This window comes from Arvicola amphibius, chromosome 8, assembly GCF_903992535.2.
Source record: "Arvicola amphibius chromosome 8, mArvAmp1.2, whole genome shotgun sequence".
Taxonomy (NCBI): Eukaryota; Metazoa; Chordata; class Mammalia; order Rodentia; family Cricetidae; genus Arvicola; species Arvicola amphibius.
The window spans coordinates 28,881,962-28,905,904 of NC_052054.1; the positions used below are offsets into that span (position 1 = coordinate 28,881,962).

Here is a 23,943-nt window from a genome sequence, read left to right on the forward strand (position 1 = left end):
CCAGGTCAGACATGCTGAATCTTTCCTGGTAAGACACCACTTCGTGGTGCTACACACATTATTGAATATGGGTTAAAGCATGGAGTAAGAATTAGCTAATAAGAGGCTGAAACTAATGGGCCAGGCAGTGTTTAAAAGAATACAATTACGTGTTGTTATTTCTGGGGCTAAGCTAACTATGCGGGAGCCAGGCGGGATGAAAAGTGGGCCTGCTCGCCTCATCACTACAACACAGGCTTTTTTTCTATTAGAAAACGAGCTATGTTTCTAAATAAACGTGACATAAAACTTTCAGTGGCTGCTTCTTTCTGTGCTATTGTTCCCAGAATTTCACCCGTTCCTGTTTGAAGGCACAGCCACTAATGCAAGGACTAACCCATGATGCTTTCTGCCCCTGACTGGGTCTGTGTCCTGTGAGAAATCCAGAACTTTATATAGCATGCTAGGCCCTCATGGTTTATTAAAGAAACAAAGGGATGATCATTGTTTGTAGTGAACTTTTACCCACATCGTACATCATGAAATGCAGATCCACACCCTGTCTTCTGACACCAGGCTTCTGGTCTATTATTCTTTCATATATCTCAATATCACCTTTTAAACATGTGACTCCTTGAGGAGAGAACCCGCCATGAATGCTCTGTCACCGACACTGCAGTGTTAGAACTTTTTATTATTGATCTCCTTTCAACAAATCAGCCAACTATCCATCACCTAGTTAACTACCCACTACCATTACCTACCAACCAATCATCTACCAGCCAAACACTGACCACACATGAACACCAACTAACCAACCAACCAACCCACCAACTGTCAACCAACTAACCAATGACCCACCAACTAATCAAACAACAGGTGATTCATTCAGTTTCACCCAGGTTGCTGTAAGGTCTAACTAACTTTTTTCTTTTTATAGGCAGGATATTGGGAGTTAGTTCCTCTGGCACCATTTATTGTTCATTTTTAGTGGCATATATGTAGTAATATATTGTTGTATGGAGATGATACTTACCATACATGCTATAAAATACTACTTTTGACATCTGTTTGATGGTGACAGCTTACCCTTGGAATTGATATTTTTTTTTAGCAACTTAGTCTAGATGAAACCAACTTGAAAATTGTTTTTAAACCTTCTCACATTGAATTCTACCTTATCAGATTAATGTAGAGTGAAAATAATTTATTATTATAACTTTTTGAATGAATTAAAAGCAACAATAGGCTAATAAGCTGCCTGAAGAGCCTAATGTGGAGCTAAGAGTTGATAATTACTAGAGGTAATTTGAGTTGCCATTGTATAAGACAATTTAATGGATTTAAAAATTTAGTTAACACTCTAAGTAGAAATCTTACAGGCTGAGACTTTACTTTGTTTAGCACTGTAAAAATATGTTCTGCACATTTATAAAAGTGAAAATAGCTAATGAGCATTTGGCATGAGTATATTATGCATGAAGACATGCTTTACCATGGGATGGGGTATGTAGCTCAGTGGTGGGGCATGTAATTAGCTTGCATGAGTCCTGTGTTTAATCCCCAGCACTCCACCTCTACCCCACAGCTACCATGACAGCATGCTCTATCTAGAAAAATATTTAATTTCCTCTATGATGTCTGTGGTTCTATTGCCTTCATTTGGTGTTTGAGACCCAGAGTCACATAGCCTCTTAGAGGCAGAGCAGGGCTCAGCCCCAGGTGCTGTCCACTGGGTCACAGGTGTAACTGCCTTACCCTTGCTTGTCCAAGGTAATCTTCATCCAGCAGGTGGAGGGGGGCCTGCGGTATAATCCCGCGGAGAAGCCTAGATGCATGGAAGTATCTTTGGAAGCTTAACAGTCTTTTCACCTTCTTCTTGGTGCCTATTTCCCCTGAGTGTGTTGTATCTGTGGAAAGAAACCATATGGAGAAATTCATTAGTTTAAGGGAGGCATCATTTTCTCTGAGTAAAGTATAATATGTTATAAAGGAGAAGCATTCAAAAGACACCTTAAGTTCTAAATTGAGTTGAATATGATCTATTAACTTGATGTTTGAAACTTCTCTAATAAATGGAACAAACAAATAAATAGAAGCTTCCTGTTTTTTTCTCTCCCTTGTCTTTCTTGCTCTCTCTTCCTCTGACAAGGTCTTATATGTAGCCCAGAATGGACCTCAGCATCATGATCTTTCTGCTGAGGTTCTAGAGTCCTGGGTTACCACAAGTGGCTTTGTGTTTTTTACATATTTTACATACATACACTTTTCTTATACAGTTTTGGATGCCATGAGTTGTATGAACTGAAAACTTCACTTTTTGGTTGGTTAATTTCTCATCTTATGATCTCCTCAGACGTTGGAAAACTGTGAGAGAAATATTTCCTGTTGTCCTAGAAATATCACTGACAAAGTAATGAAGCAACATTGTCATAAAACTAACGAGCGACGCTCTGTAAAAGCCAAGAGGTCGCCCACATTCTGTGTGCTCTCTTGCTCTGGTAGCCGTCAGTGACCGATCTTGGCAGTAGAGACGCTTTGACACTCATGCCATGTGTGCCCCTCCAAACCAGACACTGACAGTGTGGTGACTGCACAGAAATGTGCCAGGTACCATCTCTGAATGTCTGTTATGGTATGTCTCGTCTTATCTCCGTTGACACGCTTGAGTCACACAAGAGTTATCTTCGATAAAGTTTAGACGTCGAGTCAACTTAGGAGTCTAATAGGAAAATATACAGCTGACGTATAAAGTAATTTGTCTTTTCCGCCATATCTTCTCCCATCATCCTATAGAACTTAGAATTACTAATGAGAAAAAAGAAAGCCACGAGAAACATGGAGCGGCGAATGACCAACATCTGTAACTTATTACTTGGCTGTATGAAGCATGGAAAGACATAATTCAGGGCTATCAAGACCTGCTCTGCTCTGAAAACAGTGCCTGATTAAAATCACTTCTATTTACAATGCTAGATTTCACCCATAGGAAGAGGCACACATGTGCACAAGGAGATACGTAGAGAATTGCCGAGGCGGTGGCTGGGCTACATCGTTACTAACGATGCTATCTGCGGACTCCATTCTGCAGGGAGCTTCTCCTTTCCGTGTGCTTGGTAAAGGAAAACGTAAAGTGAAGCTGCTCTCTCATTTATTAAACAAACAAAGAAAGAAAGAAACTCGAATACATTTTGTTCACTGCTTTAGACATTTTGTTCATTGAACAAAAAGCAAGATTTCTGCCCTCTTAGAATGGACATGGCAGAGGGAGACAATGTAATGTTGAAGTAAAATGAATAATAAAGTGTAAAGATAAATGTAATGGGTGGTAGGTGGGGGGTGAAGCAGCAAACACGGGGTCAGAGGGTGTCAGGAGCAGTCAGCACTGACCTAATGAGAAGGTACAATTCGACCCAAATTAGGAGTGATGAGGGAATTAGCTGGGTTAATTCTTTGGGATGTACCTTCCAGATATAGAAACCAGACCGAACAACTATCAGGAGTGGGAACAAGCCTAGGATGCTGGGATGTGCAAGGAAACAAAGGATCAGCGTGTGTCAAGAGGAGAGAAAGGGTAAAGTGAAGGATGAAGTCTTGGAACAGAAGACAGCCTGCAAAGATGTCTCAAGAGGTTATTGAAAGAGTCCACTCAGGAGCCATAGCTGCTGAGACACAGTGGTGGCAGGGGAGGGCATAGAAATGGTGGTAGACCTTCGAAGATATTTAAGTTATATCCAAGCTTTTGCCCGAATGCCTGGGAGAATGGCCTGCCGTTGCTTGAGACAGGAAGGCTGCAGTGGACCAGGTCTAGAGTGGACCAGTTTTTATGTAGTGAATTTGGAGGTCTGTTAGAGACCACAGTGAAGATTCCGAGTCAAAAGAAGAGGATGTAAAGTCCAGAGCTTGAGGGAGAAGACTGGCTTAGAGATGTCAGGATGAGGTTGCCCGGGGAGTAGAAACACTGATGAGAAACGACCCAAGCTTGAAGTGTGGAGCGATTGCACTTCATCTTCAGAAAGGTACAGAGAAGAGGAGAGTTATGGGAGGTGAAGAAGAGCAGATGGAAAGCAGGATAAATCATTCCCTGGGAGCCTTCTGGAGAAACACGCTATGAGACACTGAGTAGCAAATGATGTTAACGGTGGAGGCGGGAACACGGACTCTGAACTGCACACTTAGAAAACACACGTTTGACTGTGTGCACACACAGCAACTTTTAGCACTAAATGCATCTAGCACCCAGGGGGAAGGACCAGTTGTTGGGATGGGACAGAAAATGTCCATATGAACAGTGACAAATGGCACTGGAAGATAAGAGCTTGAAATACAAAGATGGGTTGGTGCAATGGCTCAGGGGTGCTGACTGCCAAGCATGATGACCTGAGCTGGATCTCCATGGCCCGCTTGGTGGAAGGAGAAAGCCAACTTCATCAGATGTGTTCTAACCACACACACACACACACACATACACACACGCACGCACGCACAGCACACATGTGCACACCCGGGCACATGTGCACACTTGTGGGCACACTCATATACACACACATTCACGTACATGTGTACAAGGCCCACATGCACACACACAGGCACATGCACACATACATGTGCACACACAGGCACGTGTGCACACTTACGGGAACACCCACACGCACAGGCACATGTTCACACATACACCAGCACATGTGCACACTTGTGGGCACACTCGTATACGCATATACACATGTGCACACACGCACACAGGCACATGCGCACACTTGCAAAAAGGGAAAAATTTGAGCTTCAGAATAAATGACGGAAGAATAACTTTTAAATCTCCAACTGGAAACAAAGTCAATGAACTTACGGCGAAGCAGAAAAGTGATTAAGATAGGGGAAAGCTCTTTGCAGAGCACGCCAGCCAATAAATGCAGGAGAAATAAGAGAATGGGAAAATTGGCATTTTGCAGCCATCACGGTAATAACTGAATTGGGCCAGAATCCTTAATGGATAGTACAGTGATTAAAGAAAATTTAAAATGCATCAGGTAATTGCATAATGCCACAGTTTGGTTCTGCCTATTAATTGGGCAGAGAAAAATGTAAAAACGGACAGTTTTTTTTTTTTTTTTTTTTTTTTGGTGGCTGAATGTAAAAGACACACCATCTTTACTAAGTATTCAACATTCTATTCGCGGGAGAAACTGGTGCCTTTCGTTTTCTTACAAAGGTCACTAAGACACAGCAGCGGGGATGTTATACTCTTGCTGCAAGTGACTTCAACACACGGGAAGCATGGGACAAGTCCAGGGCGAATCTCAGTGCCACAGAACGTTCACAACAGGGTTAGGTATTATTTCACAGTATTATTATTATTATTTTTGTTTTGTTCGAGACAGGATTTCTCTGTGACTTTGGAGCCTGTCCTGGAACTAGCTCTTGTAGACCAGGTTGGCCTTGAACTCACAGAGATCCGCCTGCCTCTGCTGGGATTAAAGGCGTGCGCCACCATCGCCTGGCTTATTTCACAGTATTATTATTATATTATTATATATTATTATATCACACTGGTGATACTGAACTACGTACAATGCGTGGTTCTGAAATGGTGCCTGGAGCAGGAAAAAAGTGCCCATTACATTACTACGATAACGTGACATTTGAATATGGAAATTCTGAGTTTGGATTTGAGCGCTTGTGTGTGTGTGTGGGTGACACTGTGTTGTGAATTTCTTGAATTTGATAGTGGAAGTCTGTAAGAGCGTTTCCTTGTTCCTTGAGAGACACATGTTGTAGTATTTGGATAAAAGTATTTGTACAATTCCTCAATAAAAAATGCAGCAGTAAAGCAAATACTGCAAAATATAATGGTTGGTGCTTCTGGAAAGACTGTCTGGTTTGTTTTATTCTTGATGGCCTTTCACATATTTAAAATTATTTTACAACCAGAAGTTTAAAATATTACACACACACACACACACACACACACACGTGCATTGGAGTTTTAGTTAGCTGTAAAAAACAAGATATTGTGTCATTTGTAGAAAAATGGGTGAAACAAGATCATCATATTTAGCAAGATAAATCAGGCCAGAAAAGACAAATATTGCACGTTTCTCCCATATTAGAAGGGAAATTATAAAATATATGATATGAAAGTAGACGTGGGGGACCATGTGGAGGACAAAGGAGAGGGGACAGCACAAGGCCAGGAAACAAAAGATTCACAGATACTTGCTCTATCTAGAAAATAAAGGCCGGAGGAGTTTTTAAAAATGTTTCTGAAAAATTACGAATATCAACTTTGCTGTGGCCTTGGTTTTGTGATACAAGGTAGGAAAAAAAAAGCTACTTGAAAGACGAAGGAATATAGGTATTTCTCTTTCTTCTAAAAATGAGATGGTCACTTTCCTAAGCCTTAGGATGCTGGGAACCTCACCTCTCTCCTCGTACAGCTTCTCCCTCAGCATGAGAAATGCTTAATAATTCTTATTCTTAAAGACAAACCCTGCTGTTTAAAGGGGACAGAGTTGCAGTTATGCAAGATGTAAATATTCTAGGTATTGCTGTTCATTAGTCTGAATGAACTTCATAAGTTCAACTGTACAGTCAAAATAGTTAATACTGTGAATTTTGTGTCACATACGCCTATTACCATGATCTTAAAAAACCCAACAATTCCAAAGATATACACGTCAGATGATTACAGGATGGTCCATAATAACTGAAGAAATAATTATGTTTTAATTATAAAATTAAGTTTAATTTGTTTTTAAATTAGTAAGTAAAAGTTTAAAGGGCAGAGTTGCGTTTGAGTGCTTGTGTAGCACACACACGTACACACAGACGCACACAAACACACTTGCATGCACACTCATACACACACGTACACAGACACATACACACGCGCAAACACACACACACACACACACACACACACACCTCTTTGAGAGGAGAGAAAGCAGGAAGAGAGAAATCTGAAACAATGTCAAGATAAACAACCCCTTTCACTTTTTCCTCCCTTTCTCCGTCCGTCCATCTGTCCCTGCGTCCCTCCATCCCTCCCTCCCCCCACCCCTCCCTCCCTCCCTCCCTCCCTCCCTCCCTCCCTCCCTCCCTCCCTCCCTCCCTCCCTCCCTTCCTTTCGAGACAGTGTCTCACTCAGTAGTACAGGTTGACTTGAAGCTATGTTGAGATTACGGGTGTGAAGCAACAACCCTGCATTAATGCTCTGGAAGGCACACATCGTGCCAAGTGGAAGAAAATTCTCAGAGTAGCTCTCTACAAAGGAAGAGAGCATAAATAAATTGATTTAAAGCTATATTACTTATCAGTTTAGGAACCTCCATTCCTGTGTTATGTGAGATAATGAAAAACTAAGCCAATAAAGGCTGAAAGCATAGTTGGGGGAAAATATTCATTTAAAAAAACTGCTTGAAAAGAAATCACCCTTTTGCACTAGAAACTGCTTTTGGAAATACAACGACACTGAAATGTTTTTATTCATCTGTTGAATACGTTCTTACATCTTCCTTTCCAAAAGGGCTCTGAGTAAATAGCTAGCATTTCTTTTGTTAATTAGGAGTGGGGTTATGTGCGTTATGGACAGCAGTTTAAATGTAGCCAAGTCTTATATGGCGCTGCTAAATTCAGCATAGAAAAATCTGGGGAATCATAGCAGTGTTCCTAGTAATGAAATCCTAGGCCTGCTTAGGAATTTTCTGTGATAGGAATAGTTATTTAGTGGCGTGCACCGTTGTCCCTGTGCATTTTTGTTTGAGTTTTATTGTGCCGTGGTCCCTGTCTTCTCAGTTGGAATAGTTATACTAAGCAGTTCTGGAATATTCCGTTGCCTAATCTGTGTAAGCATTGGCCCCAAGTGTGGAATTTATCTTCTGTTCACTTGGTCCTTTATGACTACTACAAGGATGAATGTATTAACACATTTTTGCATGACTTTAGTGCTAATTTTAGGATTATGGAATTTGTATTGGCTCTACCAGTATGGTAATTTGACAGTTTCGCAAGTTGGGATTGGCTTAATTGCAAACACTTGAGAACGTCTTCTTCATTTCTGAGTACCTCTTCATGGCAGCTTCTCTGTGTAGGGACTGGCCAGCGTGGTAGGAGGAGAGAACTTAGACTTGTATAACCATCAATGCTCTGAGTGCTCCCATGTTAGAGGAGTCTGCTGTATGCTTGGCTCCCTGGACAAGCTCTCCATCAACTATTTCTAGACACTGGCTAGTTAACAGCTGGTGCAGATGCTCAGGTGATACTGAGGACAAAGAGAACTTTAGTTAAGTGAGCTAAGTTGGACAAAGGCAGATGTGAGCATCCAACTACCTGAACCTGGTATCAGGACTTTTGATCATTTAACTGATTGAGCCTCTTCAATAATGAGCTAAAATGCCATCCTCTGTTACTGCAATAACTTTTATCTTGAAGCTCCTTGTTGAATTAGTGGCCATTCATAGCCTTCCTTATTCCTCTCTTATGGGATTTTTACTCTGTCATGTACCATATACAGTTATGGATGTAGATGGCTGATTACATCCAGGGTCAGCAACCATGTGATCGAACTCTGTACCTCCTGGGTTCTACTGCAAAATCTTATATATGTGGAAGTCGTCAAGCATGTGCTAGCATTCCCCTCTCTTTGTCATTTCTTTATTTTGTGATCCTTTGAACGTTTCCTTTCCAGACCTCTATAAAATAGATAATAGGCTAATGCCAACTAAATTCCTTCCACTGTGTGCATGTGTTAGAATATATCACAGTATATTCCATTAATACTCACAAAATTACAAATGAGTAAAAATAGCGTTAATGGTTGATTTAATTTGGAAACATTTGCTAAACTTATGTTTATATTTCCACCAATGCCCTCTTTAGTAATAAACAAATTTATTATATTTATTCATTTTGTACACACACACACACACACACACACACACACACACACACACGTGAAGTTAAGGCACAATTTGGAGACTCCTTCTACCTTATGTGTTCCAGGGTCTGAACTCAGGTAGTCAGGCTTGATCACAAGTTCCTTTACCCCCTGAGCCATCTAACCATTCCAATAAGCCAATTTTAAAAGAGAAGATGATAAAAATAATATTCAATTTTGAAATAACTTTCCCAGTGATCTTCAAAACAGAATGGTCAGTCCCTGTGTTTCCCTCCCCTGACGGTTGCCTTGACTGACCCCTGTCCCATGCTCACTTGTGCTGTGGGAACTCCTTTGGCCAATAGCCTTTAAGAGATCAGGCTACTTGGGCATCTAAAAAGGGGGCGGTGCTGTGGGAGCTCCTTCAGCTCTTTCAGCCAATAGCCTTTAAGAGACCCTCCCACTTGCGCATGGTCTCTTAAAGGCTATTGGCCAAAGGAGCTCCCTCAGTACACTTGAGCTTATGTGGTCCAAAGCTCACTCTTATTCAGAAGTCTGTTTTTCCTTTCTTACTCAGCACTGGAGACCAGATTCCTGTTAGTTTTCTTTGAGTTGTCACAATATCCTGAAAGTTGTAGGTATGGACACAAGGCGATGGGACCAATCACTTTTGTACTGCATCCGGCACAGTGTAAGCTCAATTTCCAGTTTTCAAAATGCAACTTTAACATAGACGTGATGGGCTGATTTCTTTGACATTTCATGCACTAAACAAAAGAAGCAGGTCTACATTGAAGCTCTCTCTCTTGTTACATGCACTACGGTTCAGATCCAGGGTCCTTGGGAAGCTGGAGGATCAGTGGGGGTGTCTAGGATGGCAATTTTCTTGAAAGAGCACACAAGGTCTGAAGATTGAAATGGTCTAGGTTAAGATGCTAAGATGCAGTTGCCTTGTAGAAAAAGTTTTTTTTTTTTTTTAAATAGGCTACATTCAAAAAATATAAAAGGGGCCATGTGGTGGTGGCATACCTTTAATTCCAGCACTTGGGAGGTAGAGGTAGGGGCCAGAGGCAGACAGAACCTTGTGAGTTCTAGGGCAGCCTAGTCTACAGAGTGAGTTCCGGGACAGTTAAAGCTAAACACAGAGAAACCCTGTTTTAAAAAGAAAACAAAAAAAGAAAGAAAGAAAGAAAAAGAAAAAAGAAAAAAATCTAAAAGGCTGGCGGTTTTCCAGAGCTTACATTGCAGACTCCTCTTTGATGAGGAACTAAAGCTGTCATCTCAGACTGAGACACCTCCTCACTGCAAATTAGTAAACATGTTGGCTTGTTTTCATGTGCTTTAAGTCAGCCTTGCAATTTGGTTTTGACTGCAACAATTGGTACATTCAAGTCTCGCCTTCCAGAGTTTAACATCTCTGGACATTACAGTTTCCAGTCATTTATGAAAAATAAGATGCTAAATAACCCTTTAAAAATAAAATACGACATCTTGTCCCCTGCAGCCCCCCCCCCCCCCCCCCCCCAGGAGACATCAAGGGTCATAAATGGCTAGATTTGTGTATTTTTTGCTGTGCTTATTTTGAGAGTCAGAAAATGGTAGCTAGAGAGAAATGACAAGCAGATATATCATTTGGCCTGTAAGATCAAATGTGGAGACTTCTCACATAGGCCGACATATTCTTGGGACAAATATCATTGCCAGTGGCTTTTGAGATCTTGGGCAATTTTATGTCGATAAAATACAAACTAAATTTATCCACACCAAGGGCATTTGAAGGGCTCAGATTTTAACGGGAAAGTAAGGAGACGAGTTTGTGGATACTAAAGAGCAAAGAGGTGAAGACACATCAAAGAAAAAACATCAGCAGCGACAATAATGAAGACCAACACACACACGGGGAGGAGGGGACAGAAAGGAGAAAAGAAACAGAACGCTAAGCCCAAATAAGACACACCATCGCTTCAGAATTTGAAGTTAGGAAGACAGAGATTCGAGTTCAAATGATCTAAGGTGCTATTTTTAAGTTTTCCCAACTCAGATCTCGAATAGAACATATTCAAGCCCTGTGACATTATCTCTTCTGTGTACAAGATCCACTCACGACGTCTTGATGGCTGTCCCTGGAGAAGAGCTTTCTTTCACAGCCACGGAGTTGGAGGAGGAGGACGGGGGAGAGCAGAGTCCTCCATAAGACAGGGGAAGATGTTTCTCTGGATCTAACTTTTTAACATTTAGCTCTTGTTGGGTTGCTCTTCTTCTTTTGTGTCCCTGACAGTGATGGCTGATCTGAGTCACAGGGTTGTGGGACTTCCTCTTTGTTTGACAGCATCCATACCTGCCGCGCTCGTGGCAGGAGAGCGCTGAAGAGGGTTGCTGCTAGGTCTACCTCAGCCGCATAAGACAGTACTGTTTTTAACCTATGATTTTGGCCTACCATAAAAATCCATTATAACCAGCAGAGTCTGTGTCTCCAACTTCCGGGGTCAGGAATGGCTGGACAATTATTGGTTCCTTTTCTGTAAGGAGGGAAAAAGTCTTCAAGACTACTCTGGGCAACAGGAAGGGTTTTTTTTTTTTTTTTAAAAAAAAAACTCAGTTTGAATGAAAGCGAAATGAATTTATAGGAAGCAGATCAGATTTCCTCCGCGTCCCAAGGAAGAAATCTATGCCAGGCTCAGTGTGGTTTTCCAGAACTCTCTGCTTCTGAGTTTGAGATGTTTAGCAAATCCAGAGAGTTTTGAGGGTGGTGGTTTGTGGTGAGTAAATTGGGGTGACCAAACTTTCAGTGGATTCTGTATCTCCCGAGGCTAAACATTGCTGCATTAACTCTCTCATTCCCATGTATTTTTAAGCAAGCGCGGGGTTTTATCTGCGGATATGCATCTGGACTCTTAAGTTTCACTACAGAAATTCCAAACACGTGTCGAAAGGCGCCTGTGTGCCTCCGCCTTCACTCTGCCTGTAACTTCATGCTCCCATCCCAGAATACTCAACCGACCCCCCGTCTCTACTCATCCTCTCCAATCCCTGTCACCGACCACTGACAGATTTATTTCTTAACACAACTCCTACCATGTCAGCCCCCTGCGCCAAATCCTCCAATGGCTCCCTAATGTCTACTTTATTCAGTTGCTAGGACTTACTTTGGCGCTGTTAGCTGTCCGCTCTACAGTCCCCTGAAGGCAAGCAGGTCTCCTGCTCTTGGTTCTGCTGGGGCTGTTCTCCATATTTTTCTGCTTGAACACCTGTCTCAACTGCCATCCACCCTTGACCAGGTCACTTCAAGTCTTGCCTCCTGTCCCTCTGGTCAGATACATTCAGTTATCTCTGTGAGTCCTCCTATTGCCCAGTTAGTATTGTAGTGACTTAGCTTAGCTTAGTTGGCCAAGGTTCAAGCCCTTTGAGAGACCTGGCAGACAGGAATATGTCTTGCGTATGGTGGAGCTTGGTTAAAAAAGTCTTTATTCCATGCACACACTGCTGCTGCCCCTGCCACCACCATTACCAATAAACAACAACAAACCCCATAAAAATTTGCAAACCGTAATTGAGATGACTCGGGATAAAGGCACTTCTTGCCAAGTCTGAAAACCCGAGTTAAATCCCTGGAACCCAGACGTTGAAAGGAGACAACTTGACTGTCACAAGTTGTCCTCTGACCTCTACATATGTGTGTTGTCATGAGCCTTTGCACATAAACACCACACACACACACACACACACACACACACACACACACACACGCATGCATGAAAGCACACATAAATGCATGTTGAAGAAATTAGAAAGAGAAGGAACAAAGGCATCAGGTGATTATTGATTGAGATCTAATTTTTTTTTCTAACTAGCATAGCATACATTTGCTGGCTTCAATGTAGATTGAATAAATTGTGGAAACTAAATAAATCTCCTTTATCTAATATAACAAATGACAGAGGTGAATCCTTGGACAGAAGAACTCAAACCTTACTTCTTTTCTGAATCTGGCAGATATTCTGATGTAACTTTGGATGATTCTAGATCAAAACTGGCCTTTCTTTGCCCATGAGTAGTAGCCTGGATGGGAATTCTATCTTTAAAAACTCATAGAACATCATCATGGGTAAGAAATAAAGTTCTATCATGATATTAGCATGATAATATCATGAAACTATGTCCTCATGTAGAACTGAATCATAGAGAAGAAACGCTCATTTTTCTGTGACTGCTTCTGAGCCTACCTACCAGTAGCATGAAAAACAGACCTAACACAAAAGGCACAACAGACGTATTGATCCAGAGCAGGAACAATCAGTTTCCCACTGCACAGATCTGAGCACAACATGAATATATACTCGGGGCTGGAGATGATGGATCTCAGAAACACTGAGCACTTGGAGAGTAGTTGATACTTTATCAAAGCAGATTGCAAAGCTGGCACAAGTAATTGCATTTTACAGATGGCTCTGGAAATAGCTAGTCATTTATTCCAGGCTTCAGAGCAGGTGGGTAGCAGAGCAGGGATTTGAACGTGGGTCAGCCCGACCGTAAGGGTGAGGCTGTGTTCATTATATCCCATACTTCATAGGATGTGGGCAAGGAGTTGGGTGCATGTAGCTGAGTAGCACAGGGTCCTATTTTCTCGGAGCACAGAGATACATCAGGACTCAAAGCATTCCAAATTTCTTCCCTTGGGTTGTAATATATGAGAGAAGAATAAATAGAAACAATAAAAAAGTGTGGGAAGATAATGAAATGTACACGCAAAAACATGGAACAGTAGTTGTTGAGGGTGGGTGGGATGGTGGCGAGACAGTGGGAATGGGAAACCACTGTGCCGTGGGCTGGGAGTTTCTACTACATAAGACGAAAAATTCTAGAGACTTGCTGTACAATCCTGAGCTTACAGTGAGAGCTGTTATGTACACTTAAGAAATTAAGAGGGTAAATCTCATATGTTGCTTTATAAAAGCACTGAAAACAAAAACAATAAGGAAAACGCCAACATAACTCGAGCATGAGTGTTTAAAAATCAACCAAGATTCAAAGGTTGAAGTTCGAAGCAGGTATCATTGAGCGGGAATGGCAGCGTGAGGGGCCCTGGAATGCTAATTGTGAAAGACAGCCACCGAAATAGCTAGAAAACAGCCGGAGCAATAACTCCATGGCAAAAGTTGGAAGTGACTCTAGGCATGGAGCCTTTCCTATTTCACTAAATGCACAAATGTAATATTAGGAAATAAATAATAAATCACTTGTGGGTTTTAAAATTGAAAACACATGTCTTACGGACACTGGCTTAATGTGATTTGATTATTATGTTGTTACCCAAAGAGAGTCACAGACATTGGCTAGTGCCTGCAGCTTTGGACAAGACAAACATATTTGCTGCGTGTAGAGAGCAGAGCAGCTGCTGGGGAGAGGAAGGCGACTCGGGCAAATAGGCCGCTCAAAATAAAACTCTGACAGGACGGGCATGGCCTCCACTTTAACCATTTCGAAGCCCCGATCTCAAATTACAGCTGAAAGACACCACCTGATGTTCCTGTGGCCTGTGATCACATTCACCCTTTTTTTCCCTTTCCCTCTAGGAACCATGCTTATTATGCATTGTCTCGACATTTATATTTTTACAATTTTAAGTAATATCCCAACCAGGGATGGTTACCAGTAACCTCTAATATTCTTTGGCAGCTCTCAGGAGTGCAATGGAAACTCTCGAGGTGAGAATGGACAGTTCTCAGCTGTGGGGAAAGGGATTCATCTACAAATACCGACTGAACCCTTACTCTGTGGAGGATTGAAGCCCTGGAGTACACAGGAAGTTCAGAGTGTTTCCTGCTCCCCCCCCTCTAGGGGAACATGGGAGAATGGGCTCTCCCCGGCCCCCTACTTTCATTGCAATGAATGAGGGAGGATGTAGAACAAACGACGTACGAATATATGGACATGAGACGAACGAGTCTCCACTATCCAGAATATGATGATTCACTTGGGCTCTCTTCTACAGGAAGCCATCATTCTGTAGGCATTGGGGTAAGATGGCGTCTGGGATGAAGGTGTGAATGTGCGGTAGAATAGTGAGAGTGAGACCGAGCTTATTAATCACTTCCCAACTTATTAGATGAAATTGTTTCTTTGTTTCATGTAGTAGAATTTTTTTTTAAAAAAAAATATCAGTTTTATCTGAAATTGGGGCAAGGGTTTATGCATTTTTATTTTTGGAAATTAAGCCCTGTTAGTTTTCTTGTCTTTTTTTAAGAGACAGTTTCCAGTAGCTCAGGCTATCCTCAAAGTCACTAAGTAGTCAAGGATGGCTTAAAACACCTAATCCTGTCTCCAACCTCTCAAGTGCTGGGATTACAGGTACACAATATACCTGGTCCCATTAGTTATTATATTTTTCTCTATTTAGTTCATATATTCATATAAACATATGAACTAAATAAATAAGAGTAATATATGTATAAATATATGTATAAACTAATATGTGTATATATGTATACATCTATCTATCTATCATCTCTCTCTCTATCTATCATCTATCTATCTATCTATCTATCTATCCATCTATCTATCTATCTATCTATCATCTATTTATCATCTATCTATTATCTATCTATCTATCTATCTATCTATCTATTATCTATCTATCTATCTATCTATCTATCTATCTATCTATCTATCTATCTATCTCAAGGTCTTACTCTGTAGCTCCAGCCAGCTAAGAACTTACCATCTAGACAAGGTTGGTCTTAAACTCAGAGTGATCCACCTGCCTCTCTCCCCCGACTTCTGGAATTAAGGTGTGCCAACATGCTGAACCCTGTTATCTATTTTAGTGATCCGTTTTCTGATGGAATTAGGAGGTAGAAGTCAAATCACTGCTCCAATGAGCTGTATGTGACAAAATTTGATTCACACATACATGCTAAGCAGACTTTTCCCAAATGAGTTGAAATCAGTCTATCCAAATGGCGGGCCCTAAAAGCAAGTCCCACCCAGCTTTTCAATACCCCAGAGACACCCTTTTTCAGTTGTGACAAGGGGCAGTCTGCCCTCTTGATGACCTCATGGGGCTGACAGGTTTCACAGGGCTGGAGAGTGAAGTCTGAGGCCTGGGCTACTTGGAAGCCATTGTGATCTGTTCTTCAAAGGCCTCGCACAGCAGGGAGAAGGCCAGAAGCACAGCGGAGTTCAATGTCCTTTACCTTGGAAATTTGTGAATTCTTTCTCTTTCTTGTGCAGGGCTGTGAATGCTACAGCTGCAAATTTCTCACTTTGACTTGATCAAAACCACCTAATGCTCTCCCCAGAGCCTGATTTTCAAGGCTGTGCGATCAAAATATGTGATCCAAGAAGCTTAGGTCACTTAGAATCGTGATCGTCGGTTCCTGATGTCTAGTTCTAAGGCATTTCAGACTCATTCAAAATACTTATTTCAATACTTTCTCTTTACCAACTAAGTTGAAAGAGAAACTAATGATGTCATAACAATAAAACTTCTATAATAATGATAATGAAACCTAATATCGCAATAATTTTAGCAACTGCTTAAAGATACTTTAAACTCAAAAGCTATCAATGATAAATGAAAATGGCAAAGCGGCTTCATCACACATTAGGCAGCAGTGCATAGTTTAAGACACAAACCCGAGCGCTGTTGGGATTTATGAGTTCCGAGTAGGAGGCACGACTCCTGGGGAGGTATTTGCGGAGTGTTGGGGAGCATTTTTGGTTGTCAAAATGATGGAGAGGGTCAGAATGGAATTTGGTGGAAGGATGCCTGACTGTGAGCCTCTGGTTTACACATAAGCGGGAGGTTATGTTTCCTTCAGCATAACACGCTCCTTTTCCAGGAATGCAACCCCAGTGCAGATTAAGACAGGGGTAGTTTTCGCAGGGGGTCTTGAAGTAGAAGAGCAGGGAGGGGCGGGGTGGGACTTTCCTCGGCCTCGCTCTGCAGTTTTGGGAATGGCCCTGGCAAGACCACCGGGATCTGTAACTGGGTTTCCATCGTGGGACACGTATTGTTCTGTTTAAGGGCTTGCGCACTCCCAGGGATACTGTGTGTGGGAGCAACCATGCCTCCTTCACCATGGCTTTGCTCAGCACTTACATACTAAGCCTTTTTTTCCTGTATTCTTTCTTTATAGTGCAGATAAAGTTTTATGCTGATTTTCTTTGAATTCAGGTGAGGGAGTAGGCTGCCGGTTTCCTTAAAAGGTAGCAAAGGAGACATTACAAAATGTGCATAATAAGAAGGAGGTGTTGGGTCTGAGAAAGTGAAAAGCTGGTGTATCTCTCTGGGTAACACAAGGATGCTAAATGTTTGCAGTAACAGACTCCTGTCTGAACCATCTGAAGACCTTTAGAGAGCACACATTTGTCCCGAGCCTCACAGTTCAAGGAAAGAAGCATTTTTTAAAAAATATTTATCTTTATTTTTATGTCTATGGCTCTTGGGCCTTCATGCATGTCTGTGCACCATGTGTGTGTCTGGTGCCCCGTAGAAGCCAGAAGGGCTCCTCTAGATAAGTAGCTAGTACCCTTAACCTCTGAGTCACCTCTCCAGCCCTGTAAGAACTTTTGTAGAGTTTTGACTCAGGGGTTGGAGAGATGGCTCAGGGGTTAAGAGTACATGCTGCTCTTGGAGAGGACCGGGGTCTGGTTCCCAGCACTGACATGGCAGCTTACAACTCTGTAACTCGGGTTCCAGGGGAATCCAGTGCCTTCTTCTGGTCTGTGTGAAGACTAGGCTTGTTTATGGTGCACATACATGTGTGCAGACAAACACTCATTAATCTCAAGTTTCAACCTAATTCACATACTAGCTGTATCATGACTTTCCTTGCATTTGTACATACACCACTATTTATGATCTTTCTTTAGATCCAATAAATTGTTATTATTATGTGTCTTTGTAAATTTAACATCAGTAAACAGACTTTTCTATTATACAGTAAGGTAAATATGTCTAGATAAAGCAAAATTAGAAAAGGTTCTCCATGTAACAAAAATATCATCCTTTTACCCTTTGGGGAATGGTGCTATAAAAATCAGAAGTTTGAATAATAAGACTTCCAGTAGCACTCTTATTTATGTTCTTAAAAAACCCAGACATTTTCCTTTTACCGAGACACATTCTCCATAAATTTCTTTCTTTCTTTTTTTTAGAGGTAGAGTTTACCTGCTGAGTACAGGCTGATCTGGAACACATTGTGTAGCCCTCTCTGGTCTTAAACTCAAGAATTATGGGCCTTAGTCTCCCAAGTGCTAAGATTGTATGTATGCACCACCATGACTGGTTTCTGCAGTGTATCCTAAACATTGGGTTTTATAAAATATACAAATGATTTGAAGGCATAATGGAGTATATTTAATATAGCCCCTATGCCATTAGATACTGATTTCTCCATGAAGACACTTGCTATGGTGTGAATATGGTTTTATATGATTGGACAAGGCCTGGATATGGCATACACTCCAAGAGTTAATATGTTGAATGCTTGGTTCAAGTGCAGCAGTTTTGGGTAATGAGACCTTTAAGGGACAGGTCTTATTGGGAGAGTGTTAGGTCACTGAAGACACTACCCTTGCAAAGCATTAGGATGGATTCTTTTCCATTTATTTGTTTTTTAGTAGCCCACACTGGCCCCAAACTTCCTGTGTATCCAGGATGGTTTTAAATTTCTGATCTTTCCTCTACCCTCACTTCCACAGGACTTCATGTATTTGAGGCGAGCACTCTGCCTACATCCCAAGCCCTTGGGGGGTCTTCATGGGACTCCAGTGAGTTGTGGAGAAAAGGTTAGTATATTTAAGACTGGCCTCTCCTAGCCTTTATTCTTGCTCTACTGCAGGACCTACCTCTCTTGCACACATCACATATCCCTTCTAGGACAGTTTGAATTATTTGCCACAAGATAAGGGACACTCATTAGATCTGAGCAAATGCTGTTCATGATCTCAAGCCTCTAAAATGGAGATAAATAAATGCCCTTTCTTTTTGAAGCACTTAGTTCGAGTTATTTTGTTAAAACAATGAAAGACAGAGAAAACATAGTATGATCTCATCTTTGGAAAACTTGTAACAGGGCACTGTATTGTCATTATGTAGGCACCATCTTAGTAAGAACAGAATATGCCATTCATAACAACAAATCCTTTGAATCAGCATTTTAAACAATTTGTTTATTGTTCAATAAATATTTGTCAGGTCTCTACTATGTGCACAGTATTGATCTGAATTCTGTAATAGAACAGTGAAGGAATAAAATTCTTTTGTTGGCAGAAGTGATTCCTAATTAACTTAATATAAAGATGAAAGCAAAAGTGTTATCCATTCATTGAGAAGGGCGTAGATAGGGATATGACATTGAATCCCGCACCGATTAGATGGCGGCCATTTAGCATTGTGAAATAAGCTCACTGAATCCCCCCACTTGGCCCGCATTTTCTATAGTAAAACAGTTTACTGTTCCTTGGTTTGTACAGCTTTTTCAACAACATATTATTGTGTTGATGCTTTGCATGTCCTTCTCAGTCCTGTTGGAAATTTTATCCCTAATGTTAGCAGTAGAGTTGAAGAATTTTCTTTTAACTTTCCATCCCAAGATTTCATTTCTCTTATAAAACTTACATTGTCCTTAAGTCACTTTTGAGTTATTCTTTCCCATTGTCTATGCCATTAATACTGTTGATAGACAGTTACTGGAACTTCTTAGTTATTACTTAAAGAGGTACAGGTATTCATTTATTAATAGTCTCTATTTAAGACATTTCAAATGATCTTGAAAGGTGATTTAAGGTGTTTAGAGACGCTCAATAGAGGGTTCAAAACTATTATAAAAGAATCATTGTCACAAGACTGTGGTGACACATCTTATTATTAATCCCATGCTGTGGGCGTTTCGTACAGATCCAGCTATTAGTGTGAGATGAAACGCATTCATTGTGTTCTTCAGTTAGTCATTCCTGAAGACCTGAAATAAGAACCCGCTGCTGTAGATTATTCTCAGACTCTCAGGTGGCCCCACTAGCCTCTCTCAGCTCAGTGAGTGGAAATTTTATCAACCAGAAATCTTAATTCTTCACCAAGTTTGTTTTGGGGTTCCAGTTAACAACAGCTGTTTAAAAAAAGTTCACTCGGAGCCACTCAAAGATTGGGAGAAATTATGAGTCACCCAAGAAAAACTGAGTTATGCCCCAAATGGCTTTTTCTTTTTGGTTAGGAGTTTTGAGTTATGCTAGAATTCTTTCAAAACAAGTTATCCATGTTTGGCAATTCTCAATTAAGAGACCATGTTTTTTCCTCATGGTTTTTTTTTTTTTTTTAAGACATTTCTTGCTCAGGTGTCTAAATCTATTCAATTATATAAATGATTTTTTACATGACTATTAAGAGGGACAGGGAGATGGCTCAGCAGTTAAGTGCGATGGCTAGGAAATCAAGAGTTTGGATCCTAGCACCCATGCCACAACCCTTCTGACCTGAACATGGTTGTGATTCCAGCTCTGGGGGAACTAATGCCCACATCCACCCACACATGTACCTGTACTCACAGAGGCAAATAAATAAACAACAAACAAACAAACATATGTGTGTTAACTTGGCAATGCTAAAACGAGTAGTGCTGACATTTCGGAGACCTGGCACTGACTTTTAATGATTGCTGTAATGTAAAGGAATCAACATGATGGAGAAAAATTTTTCGAAAAGGTCATGTAAAGCAAACAGCTCCGTCAGTCCTATCTGCTGCTAGAGTTAAGCACTAAAACTATACCTGAACACATGGTGGCTACTCAGCAAAAATTCCCCGAGGAGATGACTCAATCCCTCGAGTGTTTATTGGGCAAACATGAGGACCTGAGTTTCCTCCTAAGCATCCATACAATAGAAGTTGAGAGCAATGCACTATAATCCCACGACAGGGGAAATACGGATAGAAACATCCTTGTGGCTTGTTCTCTAGTGGAATTAGTAAACTCCAGTCTCAGTGAGAAATCCTGCCTCAGGAAACAAGGTGAAGAATAACCGAGGGAAGACACCCAGTGTCAGGTTCTGCTCTCTACATGCACATGTATAGACCGACATGTGCAAGTGTGTGCACGCAAGCGTGCACACACACACACACACACACACACGAATACAGAATAGCATGTCTCAACAACAGAGAACATGGAAGGATATTGATGTATGAGCTGTAGAGGATGGCCTTGGAAGTTTTTTTTTGTAAGGTTTTGCCATTTAGCTGTGGCCCACAAGCTAAGAAGCCCTTCTGCACTCAGGGACTTCAGTGCCTCTGGCTTCAGTTGAGGTCTAGAATAATTATCAGAACCTACCACATTGCCAAGAAAATAAATAAAGCTTTATATATTAAAGTAATTTGTCCACAGAAAAACTATCCATAAATATCAGCTAATTTGTGGTTACAATTTACAATGATTAATATATAATCATGCAATTATATTGTGTTGACAATGAATTAAGGTCCTAGAATCCTTGTCTGAACTTTGAACGCAGCCTTAAAATCTCTAACTTCAAGTTCCCGTCTTTGTCTGAGTGCAGTGCCTCTCTCCTCACAGAGCCATTCCCTGGGATGCCTGGTGCCGTCTCCCCTGGGGCCTCCAGGGCACCTGCTCAGTGAGTTGTGTACCCAACCTTTGCCCATTCATCTCCGCTCATCTCTGTCTCCTATGGCTCACAGCCTAGTATTGCAGTACTGCTCAAGAAATTTGAATTGTTTCTCCTTGAGAAAACAGTAGCCGGTCCTGTGACTTTTTAAGTGAAGGTTTGTTTGGAAGAGAGTTTGGTTCCTGGTTTTTCTTTTATTTAAATCAAGACTTGTTCACAAATAGAAGATTTGGGCTGTGAAAGGAAAGAATGAGAAGGGGCCAGGCAGTTGGTGTGTCACGTGGGAAGGACGGTCGTGAGGTGGAGAGAAGACAAGGACGCGTCATTCGGGGTTTGAAATCCACGTAAAGGTCAGAACGCTCTACTTGCCTAATGTGTTGGTGCCTCTTGAGAGAGAAGCCACCGGAACTGCCAGCCCCAGAACTACAGTGAAGTGACATCTCTTAACCTCTCCTTAGGGGGGAAGCGAGCAGCAGTTCTCACCGTCTTCCCATGCCTGGTGCCCAGGTGCAGAAGGGGTGTGGTAGGTGCGCAAAGACTCTGACGCCAGAACACAGATGAGGTTTCTCCCTGCTGCCTATTCCTCACAGATGCCGTGACCCAGAGAGCCTTCGTAAGTGCAAGGACCGGGGGGGGGGGGGGGTCACACTGACATGTTACTTCTCTTGTACTTCTGTATCTCCGAGAGAGAGACGCTGGGCACGTGGGGGAGGCAGGAAGAGGGCCAGGCTTATCTCTGCTGGCCCCACAGCGAGGAGAACACTGAATGCCACAGCAGAGACTCTGCTGACAAGAGTGGGGACAGGCCCCACGTCCTTGATGGAATTGCTATGTTTGGAGTACCTTGTATCCTTCGGATGGCTCACTACTGGTTCCAGCTCTATCTGGGTCACGCTAAGGAGTACAGCCACAAATTTGTGACCACTACACTTCGGTGGCTTTTCCTCCTGTCCCATGTCCAGCACTCTACCTAACTCACTTCTTCAGCCAGAAGCTGAAGCCATTGACTAGGAAATTTCTTGTCTTCTTATACAAAACCTACAGAATTTCTTTTGCTCCATCCATGTTCCCTTCCTCCCACTTGCTCCTTTAGAGAACCTGCGCCCTTTCTGAGGCCCTGTCTTCTGCCAGCTGAAAGATGCTTTATTCTGCATCATGGCCTTCCTTCCTGGTTTACTCCACAGTTCTTTCTTGGTCTGATCCTTTGTCCTATAACTTCATGGTGCTGAGGAGTCTTGCAGACTCCTTCTCGATGCCACTTTTGCAATTGGCATTCTACTGTATTACTTATAACCAGAGTGTTGGAAGGAGATGTGCCTGATGTTGCAAGGCAATAAATACATGTCAAGAGAAAGGAAAACGGGAAAGGGTCAACAAATAGCTATCTTCCAATGAAGTTGAGGACGTTCTAATGGTATATGCTGTAAGCTTCGAAGCATACCTACATGCAATAACAGCAGTAACCCTAGAGTCCTATACTTATTGAGAAATTGTATGCTAGTAGGTGCTGTATTAGGTTTTCTTAGCTACTCACTACCTCACTGAGTAAACTCAGGTGGGCTTATAAGCATTTGCTCCCTGGTCCTCATAAAATCTATGTCCTACAGGCACAGATGAACACAGGGACAGGGGAGTGACCCCGGCACAATCATTTCTCCCACAGTCTGTGTTGCTGGGGGAGACTGTGGGAGTAGAGGGGTCAGGAAGCACACCAGACCTATTTCTGCTGGTCCCACAGTGAGAAAGTTTCCTGGAGCTGGAGCACAGAAGGGAGGGAGTTCAGGATACCTCTGGTCACACAGCCACTGCTGCCATGACACGGTCCAGGCAGTTGTCCCCAGAGCCAATTCCAGTACCCTGTCAAGGGAATCCTGGTGCTATCTTTTCTCTGTTTGTAAGCAGTAAAACACATTTTCTGTCTTTCAGATAAGGGGCTCCTAGTGGCTGAGTGGGGAGACAGGATGCCAAGTAGCTGGATCTTCACTCATTTACTTTTGTACAATGAGTCACTCGCCTGATCTTGGCATGCTGCTTTCTGAATGGGGAACTAGGCACAGCAGTGTGGATTTTCTTCAAAAGCCGTATCCAGGGCAAGAAGCTGTCTGAGTGAGTGAGAACCTGATCTCATGCTTCTTGGAATAATTTTATCTTTGAGTGACAAGTCAGCTTTGCAGAATGGCACCCATAGTCCCTTCCTACCAAATCCGGATCTAGCTTCAGTAAAAAAGTTCAAATTTGGCAATCCATCCTACTTTTCTATTCCACATATTTTATAGCTGTTGTCCCAGCACTCAGGAGGCTGAGGCAGGAGGATTGCCATGAGTACAAGGCTAGCCTGGGCTACAAAGTAAAACCCTGTCTCAAATGAATAAAGAAACAATAATTTGATACACATAACACACAGCTTATGGTAGTCACCCTACTTTATGCTTGCCAGCTTGTCAAGGTGGCTGCTATTAATATTTTCTGGTTT

The 23,943-nt window shown here is 41.9% G+C and overlaps 1 protein-coding gene across 2 annotated transcripts in view; it reads right to left on the reverse strand.

The window, feature by feature from the left end:
- The window catches only part of Pde7b (phosphodiesterase 7B), a 316,705-nt gene that overhangs the window by 40,314 nt on the left and 252,448 nt on the right, over positions 1-23,943 (reverse strand). For both annotated transcript variants that reach the window (XM_038340282.1, XM_038340281.1), the window contains one exon: positions 1,738-1,889. In XM_038340282.1, the coding sequence (XP_038196210.1) occupies positions 1,738-1,889 (152 nt within the window). The remainder of the gene's footprint in view (positions 1-1,737; positions 1,890-23,943) is intronic.